This window comes from Tigriopus californicus, chromosome 1 (assembly GCF_007210705.1).
Source record: "Tigriopus californicus strain San Diego chromosome 1, Tcal_SD_v2.1, whole genome shotgun sequence".
Lineage (NCBI taxonomy): Eukaryota > Metazoa > Arthropoda > Copepoda > Harpacticoida > Harpacticidae > Tigriopus > Tigriopus californicus.
The window spans coordinates 4,282,252-4,301,465 of record NC_081440.1 but is presented as its reverse complement, the minus strand read 5'-3'; the positions used below and the strand labels follow the sequence as shown (position 1 = coordinate 4,301,465).

The 19,214-nt window shown below is 40.2% G+C and overlaps 1 protein-coding gene across 3 annotated transcripts; it reads left to right on the top strand.

The window, feature by feature from the left end:
- The first annotated feature begins 403 nt into the window (after positions 1-403).
- Positions 404-10,816, top strand: LOC131878116 (eukaryotic translation initiation factor 4B-like). Of its 3 annotated transcripts, XR_009372955.1 has the most exons (10): positions 404-552; positions 4,109-4,434; positions 6,486-6,694; positions 7,042-7,178; positions 7,485-7,547; positions 7,693-7,884; positions 8,283-8,622; positions 8,763-9,042; positions 9,555-9,696; positions 9,977-10,816. XR_009372955.1 is itself a non-coding variant. In XM_059224023.1 (9 exons), exons 1-9 carry the CDS (start codon positions 540-542, stop codon positions 9,627-9,629), a joined length of 1,635 nt encoding a protein of 544 aa, XP_059080006.1. In that variant the 5' UTR covers positions 404-539; the 3' UTR covers positions 9,630-9,699. The 3 variants fall into 3 exon arrangements, 1 of the variants encoding a protein (XP_059080006.1); XM_059224023.1 differs by lacking the exon at positions 9,977-10,816 and having other exon boundaries at positions 9,555-9,699; XR_009372956.1 differs by lacking the exon at positions 7,485-7,547 and having other exon boundaries at positions 405-552.
- The last annotated feature ends 8,398 nt before the right edge of the window (positions 10,817-19,214 follow it).

Genomic DNA, 19,214 nt, shown 5'->3' with positions numbered 1-19,214 from the left:
CGAATTGCGAAGACGAAGAAGTACCAACCCTGTGTCAAATTGGGCGTCGCAGCCGAACAGTTTATCTACACGTGGTTTATCTATGAATCGCCTCGCGTTGATTCATCAGCTGAGTAGTAAATCAGGTTAGCCAAATTTTTCTAGTTTGAACACAAAAGCCCAGCTTCTCTTCTAACTATATTCATTGAATATATGTCTCTATTTGAAGATGAGTAATTCATGTTAGATAAGAAGGTTTATACCTCGAGTGATTGTGTGGAAGTAAAATATCTATTGAAAAAATCCTGAATCCTTGGATCTGAAAAAAAGCGCAAAATCGCAGTTGAGTGTTTCTCTAGATCCAAGCCCAACGCTCATCTGAATCAAACTTGTCCTAGATAATTGCAACACTCAAAGCCATCTTTTTTTTCATTCTAATCCTGCGAAAAATCCAATTTGACTCAAAGCTCTTGTTTTTTTTGGCATGCCTGTCAGGATCCCATCACATCTCTGGCGTCGGCCAAACTGACGTCAGCCGGCGACCACTCTATTAACTCACCATGGCTTCGCAAGGTAAGCGTATGATATCAAATTTGACTCATTTTCAAACCCAATTTACGCCCCCATCTGGGCACCCCCCGCCTTGTCCCAATCAAGCCTAGGATAGCTGAAGTGCCTGGCTGTCTCAATCCGCATTCAAATTGACCTTGGCCAAGGTCATTTTGACCCACGAGAGGCGTCTCAAGATCAGTCCGAAGTTGGGTTTCGTAGTCGGATGCTTGGTGGATTCCGGAGGGTGAAGGCGACGCCAGGCGTTGTCACTCCTGGGCACCACGTGGGTCAAAGTTTGGACAAATGCCGCTTCATGATTCGTGAATTCGGGCACTTTGAGAGCCAGAGAGCACTTCGGGCTGGTCTGGGAGGAGTCTGGAGATGGATTCAACATTGTTTTTATGCTTAGCGAGGAAAGAAAGAAGTTGGGGAAGAAGTCAATGCCTGGGACACTTGTTATCATGGTTAATTTGAGAGTTATTGTTCAGGCTGCCCGGAGTGCTGGCAATTTTTTGTTCTTGAAATGAGTGTAAGTGTAATACTACGAGTATTAAAGAATGGGTGTGTTAAGTTGGGACCCAACAACTAGAGGAATAAACAAAAATCACATCATAAATTTGAAAAATCAGGTGCCTAAAGAATAGATCCTAGATATAATCCGCACATAGTCCACTTCCTGCCAAGCATATTTAAATCTTCCGTGGATTGATCGAAGCATTTTAATGTCCCCAGATTAGGTATAATGAATTTAGGAACACGTCAGATGATCGAGAGACAAGGGCCTTAATTTGTCCTTGAATAACTAATTTAATCAATCCGTCACTTGACACGTTTTGTTCATTGCACAAGAACCGATCCCAAGATAGGTTTACCCCGTTTTCATTCGATGGTATCCCATTGGGGTCCGCTCAATCTCTTCCGGTACATGTCAAGTGTGTATGCAGTGAGAAAACTCTAGACGGGAACAGCTTTGATATCGACCATTTAAAGAAACGCGATCTCCGAAGTTTGAGAATCCTTCTCTTGAGACCTTGAAACGAACTTTGAACGGCAGGTTAGACATTGCCCTACCTAATGGCCTCATTACCTCAAAGGCGGAAGACGATTGTCAGAGTCAAACCATTGGGTCGTCATCACTTGTTTGTCCATTCATTTAGGCATATGATGATAAGTTACTGCTCCCGATGACCATGCCTTGACTCATTTGATGTTTATAGTCGACCGCTAATCCAGGGGTCGGATTGGAAAGCATCCGGATGAAGCGATTGGTTTGTGATCTCATCAATAGTTAATGATTCAATCAGGCGAATGGGAGGCCGATTTTTCAAATTGTTTCCAAACAGGCATCTAGCTTTCGTCTTCCAAGAGGAACCAAACAATCCGATAAGCTTTGGACTGGAGGCGGAAAACTCGGATATTTTGTACTTAAATTATAGTGTCTGTGTCAAAACCCTTTTTTGCACATTTTCTGAGCTCATATTTTGGCTTAGAAAATCATTCAAGGCCGTCCAACCTTTTCGCATTGTCGGTATCTGATTTTCCGAGAGACTTAAAAGCACTTTGTAATCTAAAATGCCAAAGAATATCTCATGAACTTTGACTTTGGTTCAAAAATTTCATTGGCTTTGCCACCAGCACATATTCGTCACTAATCCCGAAAGATGTAAGTGAGATTCACAGAACTGCTTAGAAGAGTGTCCACCATTACATACTTTTATGATGAAACAAAATTGTTCTTTGTGTCGTTAGAATTTGATTCATGGGCTTCAACATGCATTTATGTCCTCATTGACTAACTCGTACTGGATGTACGAGACGCTGCTTATGCAATTGAAATTTGAGGGCCCAAATTGTCTCATCATTTTTGTGAATCAATAGCTTCTTTTGGGGTTCAGTGTTGCAATATTGTTGTAGGTAGCACATAATGATATACATTATAGTTGAAATTGAACCGCTAAAGGAGAAGGCGGCCACTTCTAAAAGAGGAGCTGGGCATCCCAAGGGCAACATTAAGGCAGTCAACTGCTGACAGGTTCTTCATGTAGTACTAAAACGAGTTTGTTACACCTAAAATGCATTTTTAGGAAGCATTGAAGTCCAGCTCTACTCTCAATGAGCTTCTTACGCGTTCATAAATCTTCCATTCGTCCCATTCAGGAGAATTCTGTTGATCGAGCTGGTTTTTGAGGGTCCCGAGGGTGCCCGTTCAGACGGATTCCATTGTATTACCAATGTAGAACATGCAAGGATTTGAATGATCTCCTTTTAAGCGTTTCTATCAATCTCAGTATTATCTATGGCGACTGAACACAACAGGTTCTGAACAGAGTGAGTTGGCAAGCCAGTCAGCTTGACAGCTTGATTATGCTGGTCGCTACACATGTTTCGGGATGAATGACTGCAATGTGTCAGTAGAAGGGCATTAGCTTCTTTTTTTTGGCTAAGGTTAAATAAGCTTGTTAGTTAACACATTTTTGCAAAATTCGTTGGGAAAATCCAGCCATGCAAGAACGTTAGACTAATTGAATTCTCACTTTTTTTGCAATTGTGCGAACTACACTCCTTTCATTCCTTGTTTATGGGCACAGTATGTTAGTATAGATAGTAAACAATTACTAAACCCTATGTCGTACACCATATATTAGGATTTAAATTGTTGAACACCAAACTACAGACTAAGAAAATGACATATTACTAATGCATGATAGTGAGCTTTTAAAGAGGACTTTTACATCAAAGCCAAGGTTTTGCGGGATTACAAATCAAGGAACAGACTACCCTAAAAAGTTGTATTGGCTGTCGAATGCTGAAGAACTGTTTGTAGAAGAAATTCTTCTGTCATTTCTTAGAGGAATGCCCTGAATCTATTTGTCTGAGCCAATGGATGGAGTACTTGATTGTATTGTTTCGGCAGCAAATGTTCTCAGGCCCACATTCCAATTACCTTCTGACTGAAAGCAGATGAAAGGGCATCATGAGCTTTGGTCGAACATAGAGAAAAGGCATGTTCCCTTCTCAGTGATGAAGTAAGCCAAAGAAGCGGAGAGTCCTCACATTTGATTCGTTCCAGACAAACTTGCTTATGTCATGCTTCAGTTTTTCCCCCCAAATGACACAAGAAAGATGAAAGAGAACACGTGGGGTATCTCTTGTCTGTCCTCTTATTTGCCGTTTTCTTTTTAATACTGTTTGACTGGAACACTTCATGAATGGTTGGAAACACCCCACATTGCAATAAGAAACGAAATGAATAACAAACACACTGTGTTACGGATGAGAAATGGATATCTTCCATCGCCTATTCTTGTTGGGTTCCAATATTTCACTCCCTTGGGAGCGTTCCCTAGGCAAATTTGACGTTCATTGATACAAATCTTTCCGCATTGAAAAGGGAGATTCAATTTATATCCCATTTGTTCCCTCTGAAGTCTGTTTTATTTGAGTTATACTCGAGTTTTCTTCTTTGTTCGATTCGATTCCCCCTTGATTCAAATCTGAATGAATGGATCACTCGAGATTGCGAAAAGCTAACCCATCAATAACCTAACTTAAATTTGTCCGTACTCTCTCTTGTCAGGAAAGAAAGGCAAAAAAAGTAAGGGTAAAACCATCGACCTGAACTCGTTCTTGTCGGACGGAGCCCAGCCCGTTAATGATGATGTTACCGTGGTCACCATTGCCCCCATCAGTTCTTGGGCGGATGAGATGGACGAAATAGATAGTCGGTATTCTTCCGCTAAACCCGGTGCCAAGATTGTCTTACCCACGGCTCCGCGAGCCGCTCGCGGTCCTGACATCAGTGATGACCGCATTCCGCGAGAACCACCCTTCACTGCATATGTGGGCAACCTGTCCTTCGAGTCCAAAGAAGAGGACGTGAAGAACTTCTTCTCCAAACTTCAGGTAAGCTAACGGGTAGAACTCGCTAATATAGAGCTAAAGTAATCCGAATAATCGTACAATAACACGGATCTTAAGATAGATATATGTTGTGGCGGGTTTATTGAGAGTTCATTCTGCTTTTGACGTTGCTTGGAAAGGTCAGTTCTGAAACGGGCTTTCGAGGCCAAGTCCTGGACCTAAATAAAGGTCGATGATTGAGTGGCCTGGCATTTATTGCAATTTATAAGATTGAACTGAATTTGACAGATGTGTCTCTTCCCATCCAGCTATCATGTCTGTCCTTGCCCATTCAAACCCAATGTCGAATAAATTTGAAATTCACAGATTCCGAGAAAGACTTGAAAGGTTTCCATTCCAGTTAGTGAATTTCAAAATACATATGCGCCTGAAGCTTATCCATCCTTTTCTTATTGAAGGTTATTTCCGTCCATTTCGAGTCCAAAAGTACAAGAAAATACCAAATATGTGCGTATGAATAGTGGGAAAATTAATCATACATAAAACGCACATTTCCAATCTAGTTCCCTTATTTCCATTATTTCAAATAGAAATGATCAACCTTCTAGTGCATTCTGTTTACAAAGAGAGGGGGGTTTTTAGAATGTTAATTTTAGCCTATTGCACATCTTGTCCAGAAACATTTTTATTGTTTCAGGCCCATAGCCCCCTTACGCTGCACGAAATATGTTTTACGATCTGCACTTCAGAGGGCGCTTTGCCATTCAGCCTCTACCAAATAGAGGGCCGATTGGGCCAATTCCTTTTTATTGCATTATAATACTGTTGGGTTTGTTTTTGGCTAATTCTATCAAAATCTTATTCATAATTAATCACATATTGCCCGGAATAGAAAATGCGTTCAGGCCAAGGCAAGAGCAGATTATTTATCAATCTACCGTTCCTCTTCCCGTTTTTTTTTGGGCCCTGTGACGTTGCAAATAAGGGCCCGTATTGGACAAAGAAGTCGTTCCCTTCAAATTTATATTTGGGTTAAAACCAGTTGAGTTTCGATTGGGCCAATTCCTTTTTATTGCATTATAATGCTGTTGGGTTTGTTTTTGGCTAATTCTATCAAAGTCTTATTTATGATCAGTCACATAATGTCCGGAATAGAAAATGCGTTCAAGCCAAGGCAAGAGCAGATTATTTATCAATCTACCGTGCCTCTTCCCGTTTTTTTGGGGGGGCCCTGTGACGTTGCAAATAAGGGCCCGTATTGGACAAAGAAGTCGTTCCCTTCAAATTTATATTTGGGTTAAAACCAGTTGAGTTTCGAGCGTGAAAGTGGTTGATGTGTATATACAAGTGTCAAAAACCGCATGCCAAATTTCTGTATTTGCTTCGAGAATCCTAGTTTGAGAACTGCCAAATAGGGAGAGAGCTCAGCAGCCTTGGGTATAACATTACTTTAATCTGAAAAAAAAATGTTCTAGTTTTCTGAGGCACTACTTGAAATGATGGAACCAAGAGAAAGTACTTTGGTGTACTCGCAGACATGTTCTCAAATTTTAAACATTGACTCATTCATATCGAGTACACAAAAAATAAGAAAGCTAATCATGTACTTCAATGAAGTACAAATGAATATGTCTGCTGCAACAAAAACGAAAGATCGTAATTTTGTAGAGGTAGATTTCGATTTTAACCAAGCGTGAGTAATTATTTTCTCACTAACAAGAATCGAGATGACAACCATTGTTTGACGCCCTCCGCTGACATCGTTATTTATTTCCTCTAATTAGAGATCTATTCCAAGCAGTGTTGTTAGGGCTTTCCAATACCAAATTTCCTTATTAATTAGTGATCAATAGCCATCTTGAATTGGTCGACGACTTCCGCTTTACTGATCACAGTCAGAGAACAGCCATGATTGGAAAGCTGACATAGACTGTGTGTCTTTATTCTAAATCACCATTCATTAGCCCAATAAACAATGTGCTTGCCTCAATTCCCCTTCATTCAATCAGCTGAGGCCCTTCAGTCATAACTTCACAATGAAACAAAAAAGTATCCCTTACCAAAATTAACGAGCCCAAAATCATGGCTTTCAGGTGAACAGTGTTCGTCTAGCTCGCGATGGTGATCGCATGAGAGGCTACGGTTATGTGGATTTCGAGGATCGTGCCTCTCTGATTGAGGCCTTTACCATGACCGAACAATACTTGGGCAATCGGAAGATTAAGGTGGATGTGGCCTCGAGAAGTGGCGATATGAGTGGAGGACGAGGAGGTTTCCGAAGTGGAGGGAGCAGATATGACAGGTGAGCAGCCACCGATGGAGATGGAAAAATAGTCTTCATTTTATTTTTCCTCTTCGCTGTCCTGTCAATTTCATCTGCATCTGACAGACCATAAGTGACGGGGGATAACTTTATTTCACTGCGGGGTCTCTCCACTTTCAAAATGTCTATACCGACGTGGAGATCCATTTTGTACTTGAGATAGTTTATGACAACATGTCCATCTTATTTTCCCCTGACGAGGCGAAAGTGTCAGATTATGTGTTGGTTCTCGCTTGGGGAAATTGGATCATGCCTTGGTGCTTCCATCGTGTCCAATGAAGTCTAATTTGAAGAGCCTTAACCCAACATTGTGATCATTCATTTAGAGATGATGGCGAAGATCGGACAGCGGGAGATTGGCGAAGTGGGCCCAGGGAAACGCCTTCATTTGATCGTGGTGACCGTCGAGACAACTATGACCGAGGGGGTGACCGGGACCGCGATCGAGGCGGTTTCGACCGAGGTGAGCGTGGGCTGGTCTTGGTTTCAAATTGGTGGTGGTTCAAAGAGATTCCCTTCCATTTTTGCATCTTCCGAGAACAACTGCACGTTTTCGTTTAATCCAATGCACGTGTACTTCGTTCTGAAGGATGAGTAATCGGCTCTTGTTCAATGAGCGGAAAAGATCGGTGAGATCCTCCAAAATATGGTGGACGCATTCTTGCCTGCTCCTTTTCAGCTCAAAAATGGGGCACCTAAGAGCCCCTTTTTTCTACTTGATTGGGTGGTTACGGTCTAATTTCAGCTTCTTCTTGTCTTTCCTTAACAGGCTATAACAGTAATAACCGATCCTACAGTCAATACAACGGTGGTAGCGGCTATGATCGTCGAGGTAATTGAGCTTCCAATGACCACTTGAAGGCTCTTCATATTTTTCGTAATTAGATCGCTTTGTCAACGTTGCCTGCCAACCGTGAAGAAACCGGTTGAGGTTCAAAAAATGTCTAGTCACTGTTATACATTGTTATTCATTCAAGATAATCGTGGCTACGGACGCGATCGTGATTCAGAGCGACGAGGATTCGACAACTACGAAAGACGAGATGGCGGCTTTGGCGGAGATCGACGTGGTGGATCCCGATACGACGATCGGAGGAACGATGGAGGATATGAGCGACGAGATCGTGGAGCGGGGTACGATCGAGGTGGCGACCGATCCGGTGACCGAGGTAAAGCATGAATGCCCTACAATTTTTAGGGCCTTTTCTTGTCTCATTAGACCTAGAGGTGGTCAATTCTAGGTATCGTCAAAGGTCACCGTTTGGGTCTTTCCCGTGCTTTCTCTCCCTCCCTCTTTTTTTTACTCTGGGTCCAAATTCTTCTCAGAATTGGTGATCCTCTTTCACGAACCACTTGCTCCGACTTAAGTGGATGTGTTCCTTGCGTTACTTTTGGTACCAAATGATGACAAACACTGCGCTAAGTCTGAAGTGTCACCCATTGATTAAGAAAAGGGGACATCTCGTGATTAAGAACAGAACTGAAAAACAATGGCCTTTCCGCTTCACGTCTGAGTGGTTACATACCATTCTAATGCGTCTCTGTTGTCATTGGATATTTACTCTAGAACCCCGAGAGCGGCCCAAACTGGTTTTGGAGAAACGTACTGCTGCTTCCAAGCCCGAGGACAATGCACCCGTGGCTGCCAGCTCCATATTTGGTGGCGCCAAGCCTGTGGATACGACGAAGAAGGAGCGAGAAATCGAAGAGAAGCTCAAAACCACCACGCTCGAACCTGAAGAGGAGGAACCGCCCAAGCCCTCGGCCGCATCCATTTTCGGTGGCGCCAAGCCCGTGGACACAGCCGCACGTGAACGCGAGATCGAGGAGAAGCTTTTGAAAGAGCGTGAGCAAAGAGCCAAGGACGAGACTCCGTCCGAGAAAGGTCAACGTGATGAGCGAGAAGAGTAAGTAAATAGTCGGTAATGTTGATTTACAGGCCAAGATTAGAATGTCCGGAAATAGAGATCTGATGATGGAACGTGGGATTCGTGTTGATTTTGGAACATTGATTTAATCTTTTTGCCTTGGGGTTGGGTATTTACAGCGAAAAATCGGCAGAGGGAAGGCCGACGAGTTCCACGAACCGAAATCGCGACGATCGCGATCATCGTGGCGGCGGACGCGGTGGAAGTGGTGGCGGCACTCGATATGAACCTCCTCAGCGTCGAAGTGGCCCTGATCATGATCGAAGAGATGACCGCCGAGACGATCGTCGTGGCCGAGGAGACCGTCAAGATCGAGGTTCAAGTCTGCGGAAAGATAGTGAAAGGAGTGGGAGCCCCAACGAGCCAGTCCCATTGAAGACTGTTGATGAGAAACCACCCGTAAGTAAAGTAATTGATCGATCCCTTCAGGATGATGTTTTACCCCCGCCAGTGGTGGTGGGAAAGTACTTTAGGCTTGAGGTTTTCTTTCGTTTTGGCCTTTTCATTTCCTCTATTTGGATTGGACAGCTGTTGGTCTTTCAATAGCCTTTAAGGGCTAGTAATAGATGAACTCAGATTCCAAACCATTCAAGTTCAGCTCCTTGCTATACCCATGACCTCGAAATTGATACTCAAGCGTACATCATTATTAGCCATATTTTAAAGATGTGTGCCTGCTGTTCTGTTTGTACTTTCAATCCAACTCTATGAATAATTGTAAACTTTTCCCCTCTCGAAGCTTGTTTTCCCTGTATTTGTTGCCTGTTAAAAAAAAAGGCGAATATATTCAATGGTACCTTTGAAGGGCATTCCTCTGCTTCAAAATGACGACCTAAGACATAATGCCTCTATGAAAATATATAAATGGAACTGTAAGGTTTCTAATGTCAATTTGGTCCCTCTTGTTGCAGAATTTTGTGGGATCGAACAAATTTTCGCATTTGCCCGCTGAAGAAGAGGCTGCGAATAGCCACGAGTCAGAGTGAAGAACCATCGCCCTTGCAACGAACAACGTTTGCTGATTCGTAGAGAAATATACATATATTTCTGAAAGTGGGTTCGATTCTCAATTTAACCTTACCATCGATTCATTATACGTCTATAAATAAGTTCATTTTTTTTTAAAACACCATTTCCAAAAATCTTACATTTAGAACCCGTATATGTTTTGCGCGAACTCGAAATTTTGAATATTTTGATCCTAGAAAAAAAAACACTGAATGCAACTAGGTAACAAGCGTGCGCAATCAATCAGAACGTTTGAGATTTTCGATCAATATGTCTTCCCCGAGAGCTCGGCTAAATTGAGAATCGGATCATTCATCGCTCCCAGATCTAAGCAAGTCATTATCATCAACCTCAGCGCCATAATTCGAATCATCGTCCTCGCCGACATTTTCCCGAGTTTTTCGAAGCCATCGTTTCTTTGTGAAGAGGAAGCTCTCCAACCTAGCGGACTGAAAAAGTGTGACATTATGAAGTTCAAATCAATCCAAGTGACCCCATCATAACCGGGGGCAGCTCACCGTCTCCAATCTCATATCTAATCCTCGAGGACGAAATAGAGAAGGGTCGCGTGTGCTGCCCCTGTAATCAAGAGAGAAGACCTAGGACCATTGTACTTCCGATCTTATGAATGCTGCTAATGCCCAAAAATGCAACCAACCTCGACGACTCTGCCCACTCTTTCTGCTGTGAATGTAAATCTAAGGCACAGAAGATTTTAAAGAAGATTACCCAAGAGCCGTGTTTCGGTGCCAGGCTTTGCTACTGATGGCAATCCCCTTCTCGTCATTTGCAACCAAGTTCAATGGAGTTTGCAATCTGCGCATTCTTGGCCGTTTGTGACCATCTATGCTCGTTTCCGTTGCATTTGCGCTAATCTTGTCCGCTTTTTTAATGTCCTCTCTTCTCTTTTATGTGACGAGATGCGCTTCAACCAAAATTTTCCTATTTCTCTTCCAGAGGGATTACCTCTTTTAGCGCCGTGGTAGCTACCATAAAGTTTCACTAATATGATAATGTTATTTGCTTCTGTCCGTGCTTGCTTATCATTTTTTGATGCGCGTTTGTTCTGCGAAGGTTATTTTTCTCAAGACAATGTCCTCGTGTGTCTCTACATGTTTACAACCAATTATTTCTTCTAAGTTGAATACAAAAACCACACGATAAACTTGGGATTTTTCTTCTTCATCAGCAATATTTTTTCTTGGACTACATTTCACTTAACTATTTTTGATCGACCGATATTTGGCGGTTAAACTATTTCTTCATGAATATCTAGATCGACATAATAATCCTTTTCCCTCTGGACAAAAGCAGTTGGAAATTCTATCGTCAAGGTAATTCAAAGAGATTGCGTCCTCGATCAAAGAGTTACAAGGGCAAGAATAGAAGTTGATCCCGCGTGGAATAAAAAAAAAATGACCACATTTTAAAATAGTAATAGAAGAACTGAACCTGAAGAAAACTGAATTGCGAGTAAACACTAGTCGACCATCTAATTAATAGTCGTGGACGACGGTGCACTTGACATTTTTGAAGGAAAATTTAAAAAACCATTGATCTCAGGCTGGCCTGGATTTTTTCAGCCGGCGATGCTAACTCGTGGGAAATCAATGCTAAAAAATCCAGATAGGAATTCAAAAATGCTAGAATAATGCTACTTTTTCAAGGAAAACAATATTCATTATCGTGGTCATAAAGGATTTCAGTTTCAAAATTCAATTATATTTAGCACTCATTGACAGGGTATGTTCAGGCAATTTTTGTTTGGAATGTTTTACTTTTCGAAAAAAAATTTTAAAACAGCAGGAAAAATAAGGTACACACAAAAAATTACATATAAACTTCGTAGTAAAAATTAATGCAATTATGACATTCTCACTCAAAAGTTCAACTAGTTTTGAACCGTCAGACTTTGAAGGGGCAAGAAAAGAGAAGAACAAAAAGAGACAAAAGTCTTATTCTTGATTTGCAAAAGGTCGAGCAAGTCCAAAGATGTTTCACTAGGAACATCACAGGATTGAGAGAGCTCTCATATTGGGAGAGACTATAAAAGTTGGGACTGTACAGTGTTCAGAGAAGGTGCGAAAGGTATCTGATAATGTACGTCTTTAAAAGCATCCATGAGCTTTGTCCCAATCCAGGATTTAAGGTCAATTGCAGTGACTGAGTGAGTGAATGAGATTAGACCATATAAATAAGATAATTTGTTTTTCTTGCGTGCATCATCCTTCTAAGTGGACATTAGCGAAAGCTGCAATAAGCATCTTTATCCATAAAGATCAATAGTTATCTATCTCTTTTACATCGAATAATTTTTGAAACTTGTGATTTGGTTTACCACAAATATATGAGGGTAAACACTCTTCGGAAAACAAAGAAATTAACCAATATTTACGTTTACTTAAAGAATACATTGAGATTATCCAACACAATACTTACTTTTTCTAAAAGATTGCAACTTGGTCCCTATCTACGCACTGATCACGTCAATCAACCTCTTGATTTGTGTTAGCCAACCCACAAAAGTGAACAATCTTTCTATGTGCCCAAAGTCTGGAAATACACATAAGTTTGACTAATATCCGTTCCAATTGAGAAGCAACCAGAATAAACCATTTTGTTTGCTTTATGTAAAGTAAACATTCCAATGAAAATCATTTTGTGGCTACAACATATCAATTTCATGGAATGGCAAATGGATCTAATGAAAGAGCATTGTTAACAACACCAAGCTTAGTTAGGTCCCTTGCAATTTTTTTTTCTTTCTTCCCTCTTGTGGATTTTTTCAGTACAGTAATGCTAGAACAACACAAAAATGCAAGATAAGATTTACAATGCATGCTCGGGCCATGCAAATAATGTTAATTTAATGCTAAAGACCAGACCGATGCTCACAAAAAATACACTGCCAATTTTCAAAAATTAGTAGCATGGAAAATACCCTTTGGCCACCCTGATTGAACTCAACCTCCCTCCCAGAAATTGAAAAAATCTTAGTCACGCTATCCAAGCCAAGCAGATTCATTCGCCATAGATATGTAAATTTGCAGGGAGGAACATGCCAAGTTTTACGCTGGAGCTAGAAGACTTCTTGTCAACCCTGTTTTTTTTTGGTTCAACTTTAAACGTTATTCTCCACCGATTAGATGGCGGTGCTCATTTTTAAATTTGTGACAAACTGTTAGAAAGGTTTGGAGAGAGACCTTAAAGGCTATTGATATCGTGTTAGGTTAGATTAGGTTTAAAGGTTTAAAAAAGTAGCACCGCCAACTAATCGGTGGAGAATAACGTTTACCTTTAGTTGTCCAAGCATAGTTTGAGCTAAACGGGTGATTTAACATGGACGAATAAAGAAATTTGTTTTGTGTGAACAAAAATTACGAGTCAGATGAATTTGTGGAAAGTTCAAAAATATATTTTCGTTGTCAGTGCTTGCCAGAAACATCCAAGTACTCCTTGAAAGTGAATCAAAGGTGTTTTATCCTCCCCAGAGCGAAAAAGAGCCAACTATTGCACGATCCTCGAGTTCCAATTTCAATCATTTTGAAATTTAAACTCTTTAACATGTGAAAACCGGAGCATAATGGCTGGAAATGATCAGCAATAGCCTCTTAAAAAGATGGAGGGTGAAAATCGATCCAAGGTAAGGCCTAAATCATCGTTTTAGCCCCGTTTCTTTTTAATGAGATCAAAGCCTACCGGGGCATTCGGACATTTAGGCAAGCGCTGGTACCATCAAACAAACTTGCCTGCCAATGCCATTGATGCAAAATTGGCGTTTCAAATTTGTTTTAACGAATCTGACCTGTCCTCATATAGCAATGTGAAAGAAGGGTCAGCGTCTCAAAAACGTGTTTGAAGCCCCAAACTTGCATCACTGACACCGGTACCAGTAACATCAAACAAACGAACCTGCCAGAGCTTGCCTAAACGATGACAAATGGATAGACCTCCAGTTAAATCGCGACCTCCATGATAGAGTGAATATGAAAGACGCTTTCCAAAGAAATGCCGGGATTGTGTATCTGAACTATTGACTTCAAACTGTAAATTTACATGTTGATAAATAACAAACATGCAGTGGTTGCGGTGTATGTTGAGGGTAATTTCCAGTGATGTGCAAACTTTCAAACGGATACTGCCAAAACTGGTTCCTGTTTGTGTTTTGGGTTAGAAAATGCAACTGCACTTGATCTGAAAACAAATCAAAGAGGAGAATCAAACTTGGCAATACTGGTTTGAAAGCTTGCGTCGCGATTGATCACATCAGTTGTAATTACCTTCAAATTTCACTCTTCAAGATACCGAAATACTTGCCACTTTGATCAAAAAAGTGTTGGTTTCCTATTGATATCAGTTCTTAGTTAACATTCGCCTCCGACGAAAAAATGTTGCCAGTGTGTCGAGCAGAAATTCGATAGCCCTGCTTGAACTTACTAGTTTTCTTCCCAATGCCTCAGTGCACCTCTTTCGCACATCCGAATTGTCAAACTTCTGCAATTTCTGCTATACAGGAAAACAACATATTTTGTATACATCTAGTTATTACTTTGTTTCATAATGCAAGGAAATAAGTCGTTTTCAAAAGGGTCCGCTTTTGTAAGTGGACAAATTTACAAAAACTTCCTTCATCAACATCCGTTGAAGTCATATTTCTTAATATAATAGGGTTTACTATAGACGCTTTCTAAAAAATGAAAGTTCGCATTGATTATCAAATAGAACTTGATACTTGTTGAGGTTTCTTTTTCTTCTATTTAGGTACGTCTAAAATATTGATGCCAGAAGCGTTTGAAACAAAACAAACAGCAATTTATTCATTGATGAATATATAAGACAAATAAAAATGTGCTCATCACACTTCTTAATCAAAATTGTCGGTTTGTATCAATATCAACAAATAAAACAGGTGGAAATAGAGTCAAATAGATGAATTAAGATTGTGATATCACACATGAATTGACTAGTTTTGTTTCTTTTAGTTTTTGGGCCGTTCATCTTTCTTTTCTTCATTTGTGCCAATATGCTTTCATGACTGTCAACACCAATAACAATTAACAATGAAAGGTGAGGTTTGAGCCAAGAGGCAGCCCTGGTTTGCCGTAAGAATTATTAAGGTTAAGGTTTGGAGCTAACTAACGGGTGTGCGACATGCTATGAACAATATCACTAGCCATTCTAAAAGTAAATTGGATCCTAGTTTGCAACTCGCTGTGACAATTTCATTGATCCCATCAGTATTTGTTGCGCTCAAACGAATCTTTTGAAAGATTTGAGTCCGTCAACATTAAAAAGAATCAAAGGATCCACGTGAGTTCGGCTATTGTCAGATTCGCACCAGCATTAATTGAAGGCTTCCTTCTCTTGGGCACCGGGCATTGAGTCTGCAGTACATTCATTTCAGCTTTCCATGAAATGTTTAGGGGTTTCTCGCTGGATCTCTCTAGAGACCCTGGGAAGTGTGCAATGCAGAAAAGAACCTTGAAATTGCTTTGAATGGTCTGCTATTTCGAAGCCTCTGCCATGTACTTTGTTCAATGAATTTCCTGAGTATTTGGCAGCTTCTTCAATTCAAATGGCACAATTCTGTTGCGAAAAGTGCACACCCACCATTAAGTACTTTACTTCATTGGAAGCACAAGTTCATCACTTATTTACCTTTCAAGGAGACTGCGTGGTTAGGCTATCAAGATGTGTGGTTAATTTTCGAATTAGTGGACAACTAACCATTGCCCAAAAAGATTACGAAGTGAAAAAACGTCAAAATTCTCATGATTTGGGCATGCTCGTCAAAAAAAAAACTTTGATGATTAAAAAAACGATAATCAAGCCCTGGGACGTGTGTAAGACGATTTTTTGGACGGGGGGGGGTGGCTTTTTTATTTACGACAAATTGTTACGTTCCATGGGGAGAAAATCCTAATTACATTTATTAACATATCCAGTCTTATGAATCATGCAAAACACATCCGATCAATTGAAGTAAATAAGAAATGTGAGCAAAACAGTACCGCCCAATTTTGATGGCTTACAATTTCATACTGCTTATTCCAATCCGCTATAGCAAACAAAAAACAATTGTGAGAGACACAACTTCAATTTACTTGCTGTAACAATACGTCGAAGTAAATAAGAAATAAAAAAAATTTAGGTGGCATTGCTAGCAAAGTTACAATAGTTTAAATTGAAATAATGACTAAAAGGCAATATGTCCATGAAACAAAGACATATTTGAGAATGGATTTCAAAATATTGGTATTGCGCCCATTAAATCAAGTTACAACATAAATTTCTTAATATCTAAACTGAGCCCAACGTAACTATAATTTACTATCAACGCTTTGTACAGTTCTTACAACACATTACTTCAAAGAAGAAACAATAGACAATCTGTCAAACAGAATGAAAAGCATAGTCAGAAACTTATTCTTTCAAGTTATTTGAAAGTTACTTCAAGAATTGTAATTCTTGTTTTAATACAATTTGATACGTTTTTATATACTCAAAATGTATTTGGAAACTACATCCATGCATGCTCTGTTGAACTCAGTGCAAAAAAGAAAACAAGTAAAATGTATGTAAATTATAAACACAGAAATGGAGCAGGTCAAATTTTAAACGTGTGAAGGCAAAAATGATATTTATTCGCATTAGCTTAACAGATTATATTTCCATTCCCAAAACTGTGGGAAATGGCGGAAAACTGAGTGTTCAAGGTCGTGGCAATGTATGATTTGTCCTTAACAATGGAACTAAAAGCATCACCGAAGTATGCGCTAAAGGGATCACCGCAATTTTTCAAAGCACCATTGAGTCAAGTGCCATTATTCTAGTTCTGGACAAGGCAACCTTTTATTTTGAAGGGAAAAGTATTAGTTAATAAATGGGATGAACAAGTTTACATCTTCACTAGTCTCCATCTTAAAATATTTTTCATTGAGTGCAAGAAAGGTCCACTGTTCGTCTAGGTGCGGACTAACAAAGGTAGAAACGCGAAAATACGCTATAACAGATCAGACTTTATCAAGGAGTTATCAAATGAACATCTCGTTTAAACCCTGGAACTAATTCTGTGAATGAGAGTCAAATGCTCTAACTGAATCTGAGTTCTAACTAGTGCTGGGGCGAGTCCGGACTCGAGTCCGAGGGCACTCGAATTTTTTACTCGATTTTGGAGAAATTGACCAGACTCGAGACATCTTAAAAGGACTCAAGTCCGGAGTCGTCAAAAATAAAATATTCATTTTTTCTTAGAATTTCGCAAGACGAGTCTTTTTGCTAGTAGTGACTTTAATGAAAGACTCGTGTACAGACTCGGCGAGCCCGGCAAAAAGTCAAAAAATCAAAGAACTCGCATGAGTCTGACCTTTGCCGGACTCACTCCCATCATCAAATGATGCCAAATTACCACTGTCAGTTCCAGTCATTTCTGTCTTAAATACTTCGATCGGGGCAATTTATGACCACGTATTTTTTGGAGTGAAATGTTGTCTACTCATGTGTACTTGAGGTGAACAAATTATTACAGGACTTGACTGACTCACCACGAGGCTTTTTGGACTCTGGTTTCTCACCTTCACAAAATTGGATCGCTTGCATACGCTCATGTTCTCAAAGAAAAGCGAACCAAATTGGATCCTAAGGCTGATGCTGACAGACAGGTTCTGATTTTTTGAAGGCATATGGTGTCTCCGATCCCAAAACTTTTTTCTTATGGTCGGGATATCGTTTTGGACGAATTTGTGAATGAGTACACATGTGATATCACTGAGAGATTAAATTCTGTGATATTAGAAGTGTTGCCTAAAGACGAAGTTGTTCCAAAAATCTAAGAAAATCTCGAGAAACAAGTGCATAGGTTTGTTGTTGTTGGGATTGTTCATGGTTGTGATGACCAGATGCGAGTTATTTAAGCGCTCTTACTTCGGAGCTAAGGCTTGAGCGTGACTCTTTCCCTTTGTTCCTACGGAGTAGGGAACGGCACTCTCCTACCAGAAACAGTGCTTGGACCAATGTTCCAGGTCAATATTTAGATGATGATCCGAAATCTTTATAATAGACCATGACAAGCAAAGATGCAAACAAGTGGAGTGGTGCTGTAATGAGGAAATGTCATCTTCAGCTGCACATTATGTATATAAGTACCTTAGATATTGTTTGACCCGCAAAAAAAACCGTAACGAATTTGAAAATGTGGCCATTACATGGTGAGACTATTTTGCTAGATTTATGTTGATGGGGAGGATTATTATGAGCAGAGCTATAATAAATGATAGTACTATAAATACTATAAATAGTCGATTAGATTTGGCAAAAGAGCGGCCTAAAAACGGTGGGAAAATGGCGAAATAGTTGGGAAAATAGTTGATAAAATATGAGAAAAACAAGCATTAAGGGGTGCACTTCTCGAGTTGTAGGTACAAGAAGCTAGATTACTAAATTGAAACCTCTGGATATTAGACAGGCCCAAAAAGGTAGCTAATTTGGAAATTACTTTCTTAAAACTTCCGAAATCAAAGGGTCCTCCCCTCAATCTGGTCAACCTGAAGACATTGTTAGAAAACTACTTGGAAGTTATTCATGTTTATGTGAGGCTTTCCAATGTTATGACAATATCAGGTTCAAGTGGTCTTGCAGAGAAGGCTTCAATGCATCAGAAAAGGAGAGCCAGGCATGGCTAAGTACCTGTACAAAACGTTTTGTTCGACACGTAATTACAGTTCTACGCCGTGCAGCTTTGAGCTTTGTTCAGACAACTCCCTAGCTATGGAGTATGCTCTAGCTTACCTTGGTTTAATACATTACAACATGATCTCGACGTCCCACGGAAAACGTGTTATTAAGCTATTCGACTATTTTACAGCTACAATTATGAGTAAGGTTGTCAAACTTCAGCAACTAAGAATTATTTACCTCCTTTATGTTTATTGGCATCTTTATGTATCCTGGACCTTTATTTGCATCTTTTTGCACCTTGGTCCGTTTTGCACCTTCTTTAAGCATTTTGTATTTCCATTGCCTGATTTTTTTGTAAGCCGAAAAATAATGTTTTCACTATTTTGATGAGAAATTGTCACTTTGTCAATATGGGTTAATTCCTTCTTGTCAGCAATACACTTCACAATTTGTAAAGTGGTGGACCCCCCCAGTGCTAATCAGGCATCGAAGCAAAGACCCAATTTCATGGAGTTATGTGCCTGAGAACAAACACTTGGTGTGCAAGCTCTGCACCTTCAGCTCCAAGACCAAAAAAAAGTTGCGTTCTAGAGAAGCATGAGGACTCCAGCAGGCACAAGAACAATCTGAGGCTGCACAAGGAGGGCATAAAGACTACACTGCAATTTCTCTTCCTCACCACCATAAGCAACTCTAGTGACAACATCTTTAATCAGGATCTGGTCAAAGCCCTGATCTCTGACAACATATATCTGCACAAGATCCAGAACACAGAGATGAAGACCCTCTTGGAGGCTTACAGCAAGAAGATCATCCCAAGCACGGCCCGCTTGATGGCTACAATGGAGAAGGAGAGCTCGATAATGATGGTCAAGATCAAAGAAAAG

What these genes read in the sequence shown, in the direction of transcription:
- LOC131878116 (XM_059224023.1), top strand. An exon ending in TCGAGGCGGTTTCGACCGAG is followed by an intron (nt 7,179 to 7,484) that starts GTGAGCGTGGGC and finishes TTTCCTTAACAG; the next exon opens with GCTATAACAGTAATAACCGA. An exon ending in CTGTTGATGAGAAACCACCC is followed by an intron (nt 9,043 to 9,554) that starts GTAAGTAAAGTA and finishes CTCTTGTTGCAG; the next exon opens with AATTTTGTGGGATCGAACAA.